The sequence below is a fragment of the Prunus dulcis genome, chromosome 7, assembly GCF_902201215.1.
Source record: "Prunus dulcis chromosome 7, ALMONDv2, whole genome shotgun sequence".
NCBI classification, from domain to species: Eukaryota; Viridiplantae; Streptophyta; class Magnoliopsida; order Rosales; family Rosaceae; genus Prunus; species Prunus dulcis.
Genome location: NC_047656.1, coordinates 16,543,036 through 16,558,684, shown reverse-complemented (window position 1 = coordinate 16,558,684; position 15,649 = coordinate 16,543,036). Strand labels below are relative to the sequence as shown.

Here is a 15,649-nt window from a genome sequence, read left to right as displayed (position 1 = left end):
CCCGGTTGATTCAACTTATCATCCCAAAGAAGATTCTGAAGAGTATCATAACTGAATATGCCTGGGAGTAATGTTTCAGCTTTGATGTGTTTTATGGATTTATCTCTGACGTCCCAAAAGTAAAACATATTAGGATATCTTTGAGTGAAAAATATGCCATGTTCCCACTCACCACAAGTCTGAATTGATCTAAGATAATGAGGAAATCTTTTGTTGTCAATTTTGTAATCTAACTCCCAAACTTTCTTCTCATAATTTTTCATCACCCATATCTCGATAGAATAATCCTGATATGACATAATAGCCAAACACCCTCGCACGTTAAGCAAATGTATGTTATTCAAATTATAATAGAAACTATGTGATGAATCAGGATAAGGGGTCCAAACAAATTCATCTTTCTCGAAATTGAAAGAAATAATACGATTAGGATTTGCTCCACCTACATGACGACGAATCAACCAATGCATGTCTCCGTATGCAGATACATTATTGCCACTGAAGTCACATTGAGGAACTGAATGTATTTTTTGTCGCGATAATGATCTTGTGCCCAATGTATAAACATAAGCCACTAATATAGCATGCGATGCACTTTCAAAAACACAAACAATCTTGTGAGTCCTAGTTACACTGTCAAATCCCATGCCGTACCACTTTTTAGCACGAAATGGAACAAGGTCATTAATTGGGAGTTCTATATCTAGAACTTCTTCTCTGAGAGGATTGACCAATAAGCATCCATGTTTTGCTTTAAAGCAAAACAAGTTGCAAAAAACAAAATCAAATTCGTAACTCTGGGACAAAATCTGTGAATAACGATGTTTGCTTTTTGTCAAGTTGTGCTCGCCTCTATATTTCAATGATTGCAAGGCAAAGCGGCCATGATCCAAAGGCCAATAGGACCAGGAATGAGTAAGAAGCATAAGTTGAGGTAGTTCAACATAAGCAGTGTTGGTAGCAGGATTCAGTAAACGAAGCGTAGCAAAAAATGGGTTATCAACTATGCTTAAAGAGGTCTTAGATACGCTACGGATGTGACAAAGTGATTTTACCGGCAGTCTTGCAAAGACGTCGAAGAGGAAATCGTTGGGTAGGTCCATTAAGGTTGGCTTCTCGTTTCCCTTAGCCCTCGACTTCTCCAACCCTAATAACAAATTTGAATGTAAGTATTGAACTCATCACATAGATCGTTGATAAGAATTGTATCAAATAACTCAAGATATTATTAACACAAAATTGTATTATTTATCAAAAACAAAAACACAAACAAGTATCACAGTTGACGTCATACAGTTACATATTCAAGCAAATTAAATTGTAACAACAAATCAACAATACTTACTTTTGATCGAAAATATTAAAAGATGCGGCATCAAAATTAATAGAAGATCGATGCATCCGGTTAAAAAATTTCTTCCAAACCAGCAACTATCAAGGATTCCCTTCATCTTAGTCCCAGCTACTCTGGGTCAAGAAATAAGAATAGGGTTTGTTGATGATTTGGTGTCTTTATATACTATGTTCGCTTTGCTAACTGGAATAGAAAAAATAGAAAAACTTAGAGTATTCTTTTTCTTGGGCGGAAAGTAAAGATAGTTGGAATGGAAGTAGGGTTTAGCTAGGAAACAAACAATTAATCAATAAATAATCATGGAAACAGGAATGGTAGTGGTTACTGATATTATTGTTTTAGGGGTAAATTAGTAAATTTGTAATGTCGATACCAAGTTCTAACCTCAGATTTGGGCCAAATTTGAATTGGACCATGCCCAAGCAAATATCGGCCGTTAAATTGCCCATTTGGACTTGGGTCAGAACAACATAGTAACCGAGAAAAACGACGACATTGACCAAAGAAAACAATTTGAAAACGACGATATTGAACAGAAAAAGAAAAAAAAAAGAAAAAAGAAAAAAAAAACAGAGAAAACGACGACGAGGCAGGTGTGAGAAGCAGGAGAACGTAACCGACTGCCATTCTGTCCCAAAAAAAACAAGAAAACCGAGAGCCAGATGCAGAGGTGGCAGTGGTATTGAGATTCTGAGAGGACGAAGAAGGTGGTGTTGGTAAGGATCGAGCAAGGAGACCATCAGAGATGGGAGAGGTGGTTGAAACCCTAGAGGGCCATAGAAGGTCGGTGGCAGCTCCTCTCGTCTTCATAGTCGTCGTCGTTTTACAATTTGTCTCCAGGGGGCTACAACAGTTGAAGAAGGTACTTGTTTCAACGATTATCGATACGCATTTAAGCAATTAATGGTAATTTGGTGTGAAATCATTCTCTTAATCATGTTTTTGATTCCTTAATTGTATTTATTCGCAGAGGGGAGTGAAGACTGCTACGGCAAACCGGTTGCGTGGAGAAATTAAGGACCTTTTGAAGGAGGCAAGCTCATTGTCACAGTGAGTGATTCTTACTAATTAAATATATATTCCATCAATTTAAATACATTTAGTTTTTGGGTTCTTAGCATTCTTTTGATAATTGCATCTTCAAAGTTTTTACATTTTCACTAGCAGGATTGTGATCTTATTTTTGTTGAATCCAGGCCTTCAACATTTGCACAAGCTGCAAAGCTAAGGAGGATGGCAGCTGTTAAGGAGAAAGAACTTGCAAATTGTACTAGTTGCTGCAACTCCACCCATTCAATTATGTTTATATATGTTTATAAATAATTATTTGCAACATGCTTGGGTTCAAAATTGTGTTTGTATAGTAGCAGCCACATAACTTTAAGAAGATGAAGTTGTTAAGCGAAAGGGTTGAATGTTTAGTACAGTTTAGGTAGTTGTTCAATGTCTTTAATTACTAGGTGTCCCTGTACATTCATTTTATTGACTGAAATATCAATCTCATTCAGAGATATGAGTGGTTGATTATTTAGATTAGCCAACTTGCTTTTCTTTTATTTTTATAGCATATACTCTTAATTCCTATGTTCTCAGTACAAATTTAGTTTTGTTGCACTGCCCATCAGGTGGATTGTATGATTTAGAAAACATAAAGTGAGTGCCAAAAAGATCACTTGATATAAGTTATTGCTACATTTACTTAGTTTAATTTTTTACTTCTTGTATCTATCCCCCCCTCCTTCAGCCCCGTGCCTGGTTATATTTCCTATCTTTCATAGCTTCAGTACTCTGTTGTGGTGCGGTTTTATTTTCTTAGTGGAGATATGGTGCCCTTCTATGGATGTGAGATTCTGACACTAGTACCTGACTTCCAGATCAAGAATTGGATGGCAAGGAGAGAAAACTTTCATATGAGTTGTATCTGAAAGTTCTGTTCATCTTGAAGGTAATTCTGGGTATACTAGATTTTTTAAAAGTTTTCTTTCTTCCTTAATCAAGGTTTTTTTAATTGACAAACTTGATTGTCCTCTGAGGTCTTAACGTATCTTGTGCTGATTTGGTGGTTTTGGAGGGTTCCTATTGCCTCCATATCACAAGAACTTGTGCAACCCTTTGGTAATGCATTTTTGTTGCATATTTACTTATTGAGTCCCATTCTTTCTTCCAGTATGGCTATTTGCAAGAATCTTCTTTTTTCCTCTTTATCTTTGTCACTTGATGATTTGAGTTCCACTTACTATAATGCGTGTTTTTACTTGTTTTATTGGCCTATAAGCCTATGTCAGTTAGGATAATTACTAAATTTTGAAAAGAAAAAGAAGAAAGAATGGAGCAACTATATATATAAATCAGAGTAAGTAGCAGGAAGTATAACGAAACTGATTGCAATTCTGATTGATTCTTCTTATTGCTTTGCAGGGAAAGTGCTATCATGGAGGGCTGGAGGAATTTTAAATGAAAATGTCGTGGTAAATAAAGTTCAACCGTTTGTTTACACTGTTATTATCTTATAGTATTCCTGGGTGAAACCTTATGTTGGAAAAGGGGTTTTAAGTGATCCCTTAAGCAAAGATGCTGAAATATGTCTCTTTGGCTCTTAGCAACTAAATGATCTAACTACTGTCAGGTGCTCTTTTAATTACTATGTAATAAGGGTCTACAGTTTTCTCATAGTGCTTCTGGTCTTTTTGTTATGTGTTTGCAGGTAGGAATTATACCTTGGTTGATATTATCTACTAGGGTTAGCAAATTTGTTTGTCGACTGTTCAAGTTCAAAGAATTGAAGTGATCGTCCCGTGAAGTGGTTACGTGGAGAAAAGTAATTAGGTCTGGTTTTCTTTACTTCGTAACAAAATCTAAACAAGAGCTTAGGAATTTGGAATTTTCCTTAGTCAAGGAATTTGTATTGATTTGCTGTACTTTTTTGGTCTATGTAAATTTAGTTTAGTGTTTGTGAACTCTGTAGTATGTAGAAAACGGAACTCTTGGCAAACCTATTCTTTAATTTTATTTACTGAAAGAAAGATCTAGTCAGATGCTGTTATGTATTCTGTGTTTGCCACTCAGTACTCAGCTTTCTTTGAGGGATGGGTGTGTTCCCGTCATCTTCGTGTTGAAGAAATTTGGTTATTTATATAGTTAAATCTTTTAACCGATCTAGCCATGGTTGCTTTGCTTATATAAAGTAAGTTCTGTTGATTTTTCTTTTACGATTTCAAGCCTCATAACATGGAAACAGACAGATAAAAACCTTAAACACAGAATCACAGAGCAATAGAACATTTCGTTTGTGTAGTTGGGCTGCATAGCAGCATAGCTTTTTAGGTCCATGTTCATGGAGTTCATTGTTCGTAGAATATGTGGAAATTTCACCTATACTCAAAATCCTTTCTTTGAATTTAATTGGCATGAGGACAATCCAGTAAAATATCGCGTTGTCTTCTGTGGCATGCGTCCGGCCTATTTGAGTATTTGATACCTCAAGATTACTTTGGACATGTGACAAAAGGCTTAGATTAGATTAGAAAGCAAAGTAAAAAACAAGACAAGAAGAGAATCTTTTGGCTCAACTAAGCTGCAGTGGCAGCATGATTAAAATGCCTCAGAAAAGCTTTGGCAGATGGACGGCCAAGCATGAAGAAAGCTGCCCAAAAGTACCAGCAGCCGAGCACACTAGCCGCCACGGCAAGCCGCGGAGAATGACCTGATGCTGCATATGCCCCAGAAATGAATGCAATCGCCATGAAAATCAAGGCGGACATGGTCGAAGATAAGGACAAAACAATGGCATTCGGCCCTGGCAAATAAAAGTGCATCAAGACAGAACAAGCCGACATACACAGGGCCAGTGTATCTGTTACAACAAAAACTATCAAAGCTGCATTTCTTGCCGGACTAGCTTGGCCGCCTCCTTTTTCGCTTTCGTAATCAGCCATGGCGAATCCCGCTACGAAAGTCACAGTTGCTATCAATGTAGCCATTACCAGATGAGGTTCTTTCACTTCCTTCAATATTACATCAGCGTCTTTGCCACATTTGAACGCACTGAATCCCCTGCAGCTACTACCACCTTTCTTCTCCTCCACCTCCTCCATTTCGGCTTTAGCGCTTGAGCGCTCCTGTATATATGTACGTATATAAATGTTAGGTGTACATACGGAGTTGTCTAATTATAAAAGTGCAGCTAGCTAACCTTTCTAAAGTAAACAAAAAATGCGTACTTTACATACCTTCAGTGTCGGCAGCAGAGAATCATCATCAGCTATAACAATGTGTAAAGCGTTCAAGTTTTCCTTGTTATAAACCAGTAGCTGCTCACAGCAACCAGGACAGTGAGAAAGAACTGTGTCCTTGGTTGGGGTTAACACTTGGTCAACGTGCTCTCTGTGCTGCCAAAGGGCATCAACATTGCCCTCTTCTGCAGCATTGTGTACATCAAGATCCATGCCAGCTTCATGGTTTCTCCGATCTGCTGGTAGCTTGGCCTCGGCCAAATTCCAAGCCTCCATTTTCATTTTTCTGGTTCCTTGTTTTTCTTGGAAGCATAATCTATCTGAATCTATCAAACGAGAGGCCTTCTTCCAAGTCCATGTTTTGTGGACTGAATTATTGGGTAGGTGTAGGTCCTTATTTAATCAAGTGGGTCTTATATTTTATTCAAATGCAGCTTTTGCTCCCTTTTTTTTTTTTGGCACGTGATGAGATTTCTACTTTTATATTTTGGGTATGGATATTTAATAATTCTCGGGTCAGCAGCAGACTTGCTAAAAGGGTCGTTTAACAAGCATAATTTATTGTTTAAAATGGATTATCAAATCCTAAGCAAGCTGGCATTTTCTTAATCTATGTCCCATTTGCCAAATCTTAAATTTTTCATTGGTTTGTAAACTGGTCCCTTTCCGCAGAGCAGATTCCAAGACTTTTGTTCAAATGTTGTTACCAAAAAAAAAAAAAAATGCCATTTCGAAAAATAAAGGTCTTTCTTTTTTAATTTTTAATTAAAATACTATAAAGATAAAAGTACCTTTTTTTGGTCAAAAGATAAAAGTACCTAAATATAGACAGTCGGCACGTTCATTTAACTGCTGCAGGAGACCAAACCCGAAAACGTTAAAAATTTGGCGAACCCCAAACTCGAGCTTCCTTGGGGTCGGTTTGGTTTCTGAACTTCTCATGCTTTGTGGGCTTCTCCCTCCATTTGTTTTCTGCTGCCCGTTTTGTGGCTTTATGAAGTTACTCTTTTACCCCAATAAAGGTCTTTCTCCATTTGCAAACTAGTCCCCGGAAGAATCCGTTGGTCTTGACTATTCTTATTTAATCTAATTTATGGGAATTTATCTTTTAAAAAAAATATCTATAAGGATGGGGATTCAAACTTTGGTATAAGAAGGTGGAATCGTTACTATTGTGTTTCAGTTTTTTGATTTAAGTCTAAACTATGTGCCAATTGGTTTTTATTTTTATTTTTATTTTATTTTTTTAGAATTAAGAAAAGATAACATGTGTAGTTATCTATATATATAAAGCAAGGTGAAACATTCAAAATACCAGAAAATGCCCTTGGTTAATGCAAACATTTGAAATTGAAATTATTAATTAAATGAGGATAATATGGTAAATTCAAAATTTTTCGTATTAAAAAAATTAAAAATAAAAGAAAATTCAGATAATGGATCATATTTTTATGGAACACAACTATCCATTATCCTTTTTAATTCTAAAATAAATTTAATTTTTTTTAAAAAAGCCTCTTGCAGGTGCGGAAGTGCGTGCAGAGAGGCTAGTGTTTCATAAAAGTAGAACCTATTATCTAATTTATTTTTAATTTTATTTTTTTAATATGAAAAAAATATGAATTTACCATATTATCCTCATTTAATTAATAATTTCAATTCTTAATATTTGAATTAACCAAGGACATTTTCTGGTATTTTGAATGTTTCACCGTTCTCTTCCTTTAGCTTTATATATATAGATTTTAAAATGTCATGCCGCGTTGATTTTTTATATATTCCAAAACTGCCCCTATAATCAATCTGGTCATTTAATTCCCACAAATTTTGGAGTCTAAAATCTCTCAATTATGACGTTCAAATAGTAGAGAACTCCCAAAAAAAAAATCCCACAAATTTGGAAATTTAAATCCAAAAACAGAAAATACACATACATCAAAATGACTTTGGATTGCATCACATGTTATTTTGGGTTGGACCCAGATCATAGTGTAGAGAGTCGGGTCAAAGCCCAAGAAACCTTTGGGCCATGAACCCAATCAAACAGTCCAAAAACAAAACAAAAACAAAAAGGAAAATATTTAAGGAGCCTCTCGATAATTTTGGTTTCTCTTTCAAACAAGCTTGGTTAGGGTTTGGTAGATAACAGTTAAATAATTCGATTTTTCAGTCGTTCCTTCTCCTTTAGAGAGTCGCAGCTGCCTTCGAAGACTCAAATCGTCGTAGCCATGTACGGATCGAGAGGGTAAGCGTAGTTCGATTTTGTTTGCATCTTTCAAATATCTGTGTGTTTCTTGTGATCTTCTTGTTGCTAATTTGCTTCGTTATGTTGCTAAATTTGTGATTGATTATCTTGGAACCCGATTGATGGTTTAATCTAATTCTGACGCGTCTTGGATTAAGAAAATTAATGAGGAAAAGGAATTGGTTGATTTGATAATTTGATTTCGTGGCTCTTGTATTTTTACATAGAATTGAGTTTTGGGAATTTTAGTTTTTGATACGTGTTTGCTTTAAATCTAAGCTAAACATAATTGGGTCTTTTTCTCATTGATCAAGGTAGTAAAATACGTAGAGCTTGGCTTGGTATTGACCATTTATGTAATTCATCAAACAAAATCCTGCAACTCTCATATGAGAAAGACAGGTGAACCGTTGCAAAGGTCATTGACTATGCAATGGTAACTCAATTTAAATAAATAAGTAAAGCGCCCATTTTACCTGTTCGGAAGTAAGGGCGAAATAGAAACTTAATCTATCTTTCAAGGACTAAAAGTGTAGTTTTTTAGCCTAAAATTTACTGAATTTATGATTTTCATGAGCAGTCTGTGACATGTTGGAATGGATAGAGAAATTGATTCTATATTATTAAAAAACCTGAGAGCATATATAAACCATGTTCAATTGTGTGAATGCGAACCTAATGCTTCTGCGTGTGACATCTCATATGGTTTCTTGCTTTTGGTAGCATCAGTTGGTTGATATCTTATATCTAGGAAAAGGTGTTTTATTTTCTATGCTTTGTCATGCATCTGTGGTTATTTCTATTTTTGTCTGTTTGATATGGGGCTGGTAGATATAATTATATTTTTTGAGAATAACAAATGTAGGGTTTTAGACATTAGGTGTCAGGGAAGTGTGGGTTGGGTTTGGTTTTATTAACAGGTTGAGTGGGGGATTTTCTCTTTTTTGGGTATTAAGGGCAATGTTGGGAAGCGGGGGGGTTTCGGACGGGTACGAGGTCGGCTCAAAGAGACCAAGAATGATGGACTCGAATCCCTACTTCGCAGTGAGCAGCGGCACAAGTGGCTTTCAACCTTACAACTATGGTGGGGGTTATCAGCCCCCTGCCTTTCCTGTGGCCCGTCTTAGGGGGCTTCCTTTCAACTGCACTGATATCGACATCTTCAAGTTCTTTGCGGGACTGGATATTGTTGATGTGTTGCTGGTCAACAAGAATGGACGCTTCTCAGGAGAGGCCTTTGTAGTCTTTGCTGGACCCATGCAGGTTGAGTTTGCTCTTCATAGAGATCGTCAGAACATGGGGCGGAGGTATGTCGAAGTTTTCCGGTGCAAGAGGCAGGACTACTACAATGCTGTTGCAGTGGAGGTAAACTATGAAGGTATTTATGATAATGACTATCAAGGAAGTCCTCCTCCATCTAAATCAAAGAGGTTCAGCGACAAGGACCAAATGGAGTACACTGAGATATTGAAGATGCGCGGTCTCCCCTTCTCTGTTAAAAAATCTGAAATTCTTGATTTTTTTGGAGAATTCAAGGTTGTAGAAGATAGGGTGCATATTGCTTGCCGCCCGGATGGAAAATCTACTGGAGAGGCATATGTTGAGTTTGTTTCTGCGGAAGAGGCCAAAAAGGCAATGTGCAAGGACAAGATGACAATTGGGTCGAGGTACGTGGAGCTGTTTCCATCAACACCAGATGAAGCTAGACGGGCTGAATCCAGATCAAGGCAGTGATGATCAGAGACTGTAAACTTTTTTTATGTGAAATTTCTGTTGTGGGGCTAAGACATTTTTCTCTTTAGGTTATATACAAACATTATTTGTTATCTTTTTAAATGGTTAAATTGAGGTCCATATGTGGACTAAAGGAACATGTAGGTTATCTTTACTAGCATCTGCTACCACAGTTGTTGTGGTTCTACTTTCTGTTTTGTAATTGCTTCATTTTTCTGCTTGCTTATTGAACCGCCCGCGTAGCCATAAAAGCAATCAAATTGGATGGATATGATTTCTATGTGGCGGGTGCTGTCATAATTCCTTATTTTTCTGTGTGTAAAATTAAAGCACTAGCAAGCAAAAATCAAATTTCAAGGCAAGTGCTGTGCTGTGCTGAGCTGATCATAAGCAAAAATCAAATTTGAAGATGATATTTGACCCCCAACTCCATAAAAGGCAAAGAAAAGGAATGCACTACTTCCTTCCAATGGGGAAGATCCTCATAGAATTTATGGAGCATTTCCTGTTTCTGAGCAGTAGAGCTCACCTGACCTGAGTTGGACTTATGATTTTAGACATTATGCTAGTTGGGCTCTCTTCTGTACTTCAAGAACCAAAGAAAGAAATGGGAGTATCATTTCAATGTCATTTTTGGCATTTTGAAATTATTCATTAAATTCTCCGAGCACCGGTCTCATTTCACTTGGCCTTGCTTCTTCTTCTTCTTCTTCACCGCTGGTCGCCGTTGCTTCTTCTGCCGAGTACAGAAATTCTATTTGCTGAGAGCTCTTCCTTTACCCTCTGAAATTTCTCTCCATCCCCATTCAGTGCCATGACTGAATTACCTTCGTACCTTCCAATCGAACTTGAAACCACAACCTTTGACCTTATCGTTGTTGGGACAGGCATCCCCGAATCAGTAATCGCCGCCGCAGCCTCTGCCACCGGAAAAACCGTCCTCCACCTTGACCCAAACGACTTTTACGGCAGCCACTCTGCCTCTATTCACCTTAATGACCTCACTTCCTTCCTAAATTACCATGCTAACCTACCCTCCACCGCCGCCGCCAATACCAACTCTGCAAGTAGCAGCCATGATTTCACCGCCCTAAATCTCAGCCTCCGATCCCTATACTCCAACGTTGAGACTTCCAACTATGCCCCCGAAACACTAGCACAACACTCCACAAAATTCAGTGTCGACCTTGGCGGGCCAAGGGTTTTTCTTTGCGCCGACAAAGCTACCGACCTTCTGATCAAATCGGGCGTAAACTCGTATTTGGATTTCAAGGGCATCGAAGCGAGCTTCATTTGGGACGGAAGTGGGAGGCTTTGTGATGTGCCGGACTCTCGATCAGCAATATTCAAAGACAAGAGCTTGAGTCTTCTAGAGAAGAACCAACTCATGAGGTTCTTCAAGCTTGTTCAGCGGCATTTGGGAGCCTCTGACGGCAATGATGAAGGGAGGGAAAGTTCGAAGATTTCAGAGGAGGATTTGGAAAGCCCCTTTGTTGAGTTCTTGAAGAAGATGCGGTTGCCGCCCAAGATAAAATTGTACAGATCGCATTGCCTTTCTCTATCTGTTAGTGACAGCACTTTATTTTTTTCCCATCTCTCATTTGTCTTGATAAGATTGCTTTGCTTTTCTGGGGTTTTGAGTTTTCCCCATTGATTCAGTGAGCTGTTGGCGATTGAAACGTTTATAGATACCCATTAGTACTCTTTGCTGCTTGTTACATTATTTATCGTAAAAAGGAAAAAGGGAATGTAGTTTTTATTGTTATTTATAATTCTGTTGTTTTTCCTTCAAACAAAGCAAGCATTGGTTGCCCTTGTAATAGTCTACACCAACAAACGGGTCGTTTTTATCCTGAAAACTGTTTCTCAAATGAGTTATTCTGTTTGGTTTCGTCACCTCTGAGAGTTTTATTTTCGGTATTCTGAGATGTTTTTTTGTATCTTCCATGTAGGATTATTCTGTATGCCATTTGCATGGTAGATTATGATCAAGATAACTTGGAAGTTTGTAAATCTGTGCTTAAGACCAGAGATGGGATGGAGCGGTTAGCCCTCTACCAAAATTCAATTGGCAGGTTAGTTTTGTTATTATGTTTTGTACATAACGTTTATTATATGACATTTTAGGTACTGTGTAGTACTATTGTAGTGATGCTCGACCCAGTACCTCTGTAGTATTTATACTATCAATGAGTTTATTTATTCATCCATGATCTAGGCTCAGTTTGAATATTTTGAAGAATAAGTCTTTGAGTAACAAAAATGTTGATGAAACTCCACAATGTTTGATGGCAATGGTTTATGATTGTGGAGAATATGTACATCTGTCTAGAATGGGAAGCAATAAGGAAGTATGAATGGGTGGAATCCTGTCAATTTCATTGAAATTAAAATTTCAGAAAGGAGAGCTTTTCTTCTTAGATGCGTTGTATTTCTTACGTGAGCCAACTGATTTTGATGTGTCCCTTGAATCAATACTTATGGGCCTCAAAGTTTTATAAAAGATGCTACTCAGTATGCCACAAATAGATTCTTTATCATTCTTGTTCTTCTTAGGTATGGTGCATCTGGGGCTTTGCTTTATCCTACTTATGGTCTTGGGGAGTTATCACAAGCCTTTTGCCGTCGCGCTGCTGTTAAAGGTTGCATATATGTAAGTTTAAGCGGAAGTTTCTGTTACTTAATTTCAAAGAAAAAAGTATCCTAAAGTTATTGGCATACTTCTTCATATATGTCCACCCTTGTTTATTTATTTATTATTGGCCTATATGTGTGGTCTTATTTAACTTTTACTCTTTTCTTTGTTGAGATTTTTGGTTCGTCTCCAACTCTGCATTTCACAAATTGTGAATCATGTTATTTGTAAAAAGAATGGTGGGTTAGCTTAATTTTTTAGCTCTACTTATTTACTTTTATAGGAGCTGGAGTTATGTTCATGTGCATTAGTTCCTACATTCACTGGACGTATAGATAAACTTGCATACATACAGTTGGAATGGTTATCCTTGTCTGAAAACTATTTTAATGCAGGTTCTGCGAATGCCAGTGACAGCTCTGCTTATGGACCAGGTATGGGCATGAGTGTACTTATTGTTTTTTCTGATGTAACATATTTATTGAAATAAATTTTTACCTGAAAGTTGCGAATTAGTTAATGTTTATCGTGGACTTTTGCAGAATAGTGGACAATACAAAGGTGTTAGATTAGCTTCAGGCGAGGATATGTTTAGTCATCAGCTGGTTTTGGATCCAACCTTCATAGTCCCTTTGCCGCCAGCTTCATCTCCCCCAGACCTGAGAGAAAGTTTTCAAGTTTTAAGTCTGAAAGATGATAAAAGAAAGGTGGCTAGGGGAATATGTATAATTAACAGTTCCTTGAAGCCAGATATATCACAATTTTTGCTCATATATCCTCCTAGATGTAAGAATTAACTCTGGTTATGTTAGTGTGCTTTGTTGAAATTGAATAATAGAACTGAAATTGTTTGTCTCCTTTCCTCCCCTCTCCCCTCCCCCCCCCCCCCCCCAGCTTTGTTTCCTGAGCAGGATACTTCAATTCGGGCTCTCCAGATAGGAGGCGGCTTGGACAAACTGGCTGTTTGTCCATCAGGCATGTATGTTTATGCTAAATCTTTGAAAATAATAATTCTCTTCCTCTCTCTGCGTTGACACAGAGATATATACACATTTTGTTTTATCTTTTATCTTGACATTCTTTTTAACCTTTTTTAATATCTTGATGGCTAAATATTTGGTAATTATGAATTACATGTACAACTTCAAGTATATGTTAGGCACATCATATCTGTTCTCCATGCTGTAGCAATGAGATCCGATAGACCAACTACCCTGAAGCAATGAAAAAGAAGCACCACTTGCCACCTACATATGTGGATTTGTAACTGTATATTTAATGAACCCAAGTTGGTTGACTTAGTAAGCTCTAAAAATAAAAATGGTCAAGCCTTTGGTTTCCTGTAGTTATGATATGGAACTGCCTAAATACTTGGTCCTATTGCCTAGAAATGACTAATGTTAGGTCGCGAAGTATATCAACTTGTTAATAGTTATTGATTCTTATCTAGTCATGGTTGCTATTCTTTCTTCTTTTGGGATTGTCTTTAAAGAAAGAGTTTCCATACCAAGTATTTACCATTGTACATATGGATTAGATATTAGATACCCACCCTCACTCTATCCAGGAATCTGTTAAATTTGACTTTGTTTACCATCTCTTCTTCAGGTTTGTGTTGTACTTTTCTGGTTTATGTGATGATGCAGGACAGGGGAAAAGGTTGCTACATGCGGCCATGAATGCTCTTCTCACCCTTCCTGTTTCTGAAAGTGGTTCCGCAGCTGGTAGTGAAGACGCAGAAGTAAAACCCACCCTGCTTTGGAGCATGTTATACATTCAGGAGCTCACAACGGTGCCCACTGTATGTCTGCACAAAAGTTTGTTTCTCAGTAATTCTATGTCTTGCATTGTGATTGTTCGCTTGTTTGATGCTTTTTTGTTCTTTGCCTCCGTTGATGTTTAGCAATGATGATGAGGATGACGTGTTCTCATAGATGTATTAAATTTGAGGATGGCAATGTAATGACTTGTTCTCATCTGTGGATGATTTGAGGATCGAACTGAAAAAGGGCACATGTGATGTGGATATAATATTTACCTTTTTGGAAAGACTTTAGAACCATGTTGTACTGGTTTTTGTAAATGCGACATAAATCTTGATAGAGGAGGTATGACCTTTGATGCCGTTTCTGATTTGCATTGATTTCAGGGTCAATATGAAAATATCATCTCCACTCCGACGCCAGATGGAAATATTAACTTCAGTGATCTGATAGAATCAACTGTGGTGGTATGTCCTCTTTTAACTGGCTTAAGTTTGATAACTTTCACTATGCCTAATTACTTGTTACATATCACCTAATGTTAAGCCCTTATAAAATTTGGTGTTGGTGCTGGTACTTGACAGCTTTTCCAGAAGATGTATCCAGATGAGGTATTCTTTCCGGAGACACCCTCCTCCCGTGAGGTGCCTGAGAATTCAGAGGATGATACCGAGCTTAGTCTAGAGAACTAATGGTGGTTTGTTGGACTCAAGTCAGTGTCTGCTGTACTAGGGCATTAAGTCATCCCCTCGAATGCATTGCTGCAGGAATTTGCAGACGTCGAAATATGACTGCTAGCATCTTGTATACTAGAACAACAAGCAGGGTACTTCTTGCTTCCTATAATTTGGCAAGCATTACCCATTATCAATTGTACTGCTATTGTCCGGAGCCCTACTTTGACTTTATTGTGATATCCAAAAGGGCCAACATTTTGTGTCAAAGTTCAAAATATATTTAGTTAGCTATCTTGCCTCCAGTTACAATTGACAATTCATTTCTGACTGCGTGTTTATTTTTCATCGCCATTGAATGAACGAGAACATCGTTCTAGATTCTAGCATAAGAAAAATTGGAACCAGCAAATTTGAGAACAAGAAAGGCCTTATTAGCAAATCACAAAAAAGAAACACTGAAGTTCCGGTAAGCCCAACCGTCCCAACCGTCCAATCTCACAAAAAGGAGCGCTTCAATGGCAGTTTCTGGTTTGCTGGAAATTGCATACCACTAAAGGAGCTGAATTTAATTATTTTTATAATTCATTTGTAACGCCCTTTGTGCCACTTCTCAAACATGCCCAAAGCCAAAGGTAGTTGCTCTGGGACCCAGTTTTCTTTTCCTTTGACACATGTGCCCCTACCGTCGCGCCATAATTTGATAATCCAACATTCTGAAGCGGAATATTCTTGGGTCATTCCAAGGTTAATTTAGTCAGTGCAAGTTTTTCCATGGTATAACAGGTAATTTAAGAGATGAATAATGCACTGTAATGTCAATTGCGTGGGTCAGAACTCAGAACAGTACAGAAATTGGAGTGGCAGTCTGCGTGTATTAGTAGCTGCGTGACAAAATTCAAAACCTCGGAAGTCCATTTTACAAAGTTTTCGAAGCCAATTCTGTGTCCTCTCTCTTAATGGCTAGGAGCAATTACTAACAACAAAAAGAAAAAAGAAAAAAGAAATTTTT

General features: G+C 37.6%; 4 protein-coding genes across 6 annotated transcripts; 3 read left to right on the top strand and 1 right to left on the bottom strand.

The window, feature by feature from the left end:
• The first annotated feature begins 1,938 nt into the window (after positions 1-1,938).
• LOC117636196 lies at positions 1,939-4,510 on the top strand. Its single transcript, XM_034370697.1, has 7 exons — positions 1,939-2,216; positions 2,325-2,404; positions 2,551-2,621; positions 3,229-3,299; positions 3,388-3,469; positions 3,773-3,822; positions 4,059-4,510. Exons 1-7 carry the CDS (start codon positions 2,100-2,102, stop codon positions 4,140-4,142), a joined length of 555 nt encoding a protein of 184 aa, XP_034226588.1. The 5' UTR covers positions 1,939-2,099; the 3' UTR covers positions 4,143-4,510.
• Positions 4,511-4,746: 236 nt separating this feature from the next.
• On the bottom strand, positions 4,747-5,957 carry LOC117634999 (protein ACCELERATED CELL DEATH 6-like). Its single transcript, XM_034369313.1, has 2 exons — positions 5,584-5,957; positions 4,747-5,472 (listed from the first exon to the last, which is right to left on the bottom strand). The coding sequence occupies exons 1-2, from the start codon at positions 5,866-5,868 to the stop codon at positions 4,924-4,926; spliced, it is 834 nt and encodes a 277-aa protein (XP_034225204.1). The 5' UTR covers positions 5,869-5,957; the 3' UTR covers positions 4,747-4,923.
• Positions 5,958-7,691: 1,734 nt separating this feature from the next.
• On the top strand, positions 7,692-9,763 carry LOC117634935 (heterogeneous nuclear ribonucleoprotein F). Of its 2 annotated transcripts, none has more exons than XM_034369218.1 (2): positions 7,692-7,831; positions 8,788-9,757. In XM_034369218.1, the coding sequence occupies exons 1-2, from the start codon at positions 7,815-7,817 to the stop codon at positions 9,563-9,565; spliced, it is 795 nt and encodes a 264-aa protein (XP_034225109.1). In that variant the 5' UTR covers positions 7,692-7,814; the 3' UTR covers positions 9,566-9,757. The 2 variants fall into 2 exon arrangements, with proteins under 2 accessions (XP_034225109.1, XP_034225110.1); XM_034369219.1 differs by having other exon boundaries at positions 7,702-7,831; positions 8,877-9,763.
• A 263-nt stretch (positions 9,764-10,026) lies between these two features.
• On the top strand, positions 10,027-14,951 carry LOC117634707 (rab escort protein 1). 2 transcript variants are annotated; one of them, XR_004586820.1, is made up of 9 exons: positions 10,027-11,101; positions 11,518-11,640; positions 12,122-12,218; positions 12,596-12,634; positions 12,743-12,986; positions 13,095-13,179; positions 13,847-14,001; positions 14,350-14,430; positions 14,548-14,951. XR_004586820.1 is itself a non-coding variant. In XM_034368897.1 (9 exons), the coding sequence occupies exons 1-9, from the start codon at positions 10,380-10,382 to the stop codon at positions 14,653-14,655; spliced, it is 1,692 nt and encodes a 563-aa protein (XP_034224788.1). In that variant the 5' UTR covers positions 10,031-10,379; the 3' UTR covers positions 14,656-14,951. The 2 variants fall into 2 exon arrangements, 1 of the variants encoding a protein (XP_034224788.1); XM_034368897.1 differs by having other exon boundaries at positions 10,031-11,101; positions 13,809-14,001.
• The last annotated feature ends 698 nt before the right edge of the window (positions 14,952-15,649 follow it).

Coding starts and splice junctions, on each gene's coding strand:
- LOC117636196 (XM_034370697.1), top strand. CDS start 2,100: ATGGGAGAGGTGGTTGAAACCCTAGAGGGCCATAGAAGGTCGGTGGCA. Junction 2,622..3,228: donor GGAGAAAGAACTTGCAAATT/GTACTAGTTGCT, acceptor CCTGACTTCCAG/ATCAAGAATTGGATGGCAAG. Junction 3,470..3,772: donor AGAACTTGTGCAACCCTTTG/GTAATGCATTTT, acceptor ATTGCTTTGCAG/GGAAAGTGCTATCATGGAGG.
- LOC117634999 (XM_034369313.1), bottom strand. CDS start 5,868: ATGAAAATGGAGGCTTGGAATTTGGCCGAGGCCAAGCTACCAGCAGAT. Junction 5,473..5,583: donor CTCTGCTGCCGACACTGAAG/GTATGTAAAGTA, acceptor ACATATATACAG/GAGCGCTCAAGCGCTAAAGC.
- LOC117634707 (XM_034368897.1), top strand. CDS start 10,380: ATGACTGAATTACCTTCGTACCTTCCAATCGAACTTGAAACCACAACC. Junction 11,641..12,121: donor TACCAAAATTCAATTGGCAG/GTTAGTTTTGTT, acceptor TGTTCTTCTTAG/GTATGGTGCATCTGGGGCTT. Junction 12,635..12,742: donor CAGCTCTGCTTATGGACCAG/GTATGGGCATGA, acceptor GGACTTTTGCAG/AATAGTGGACAATACAAAGG.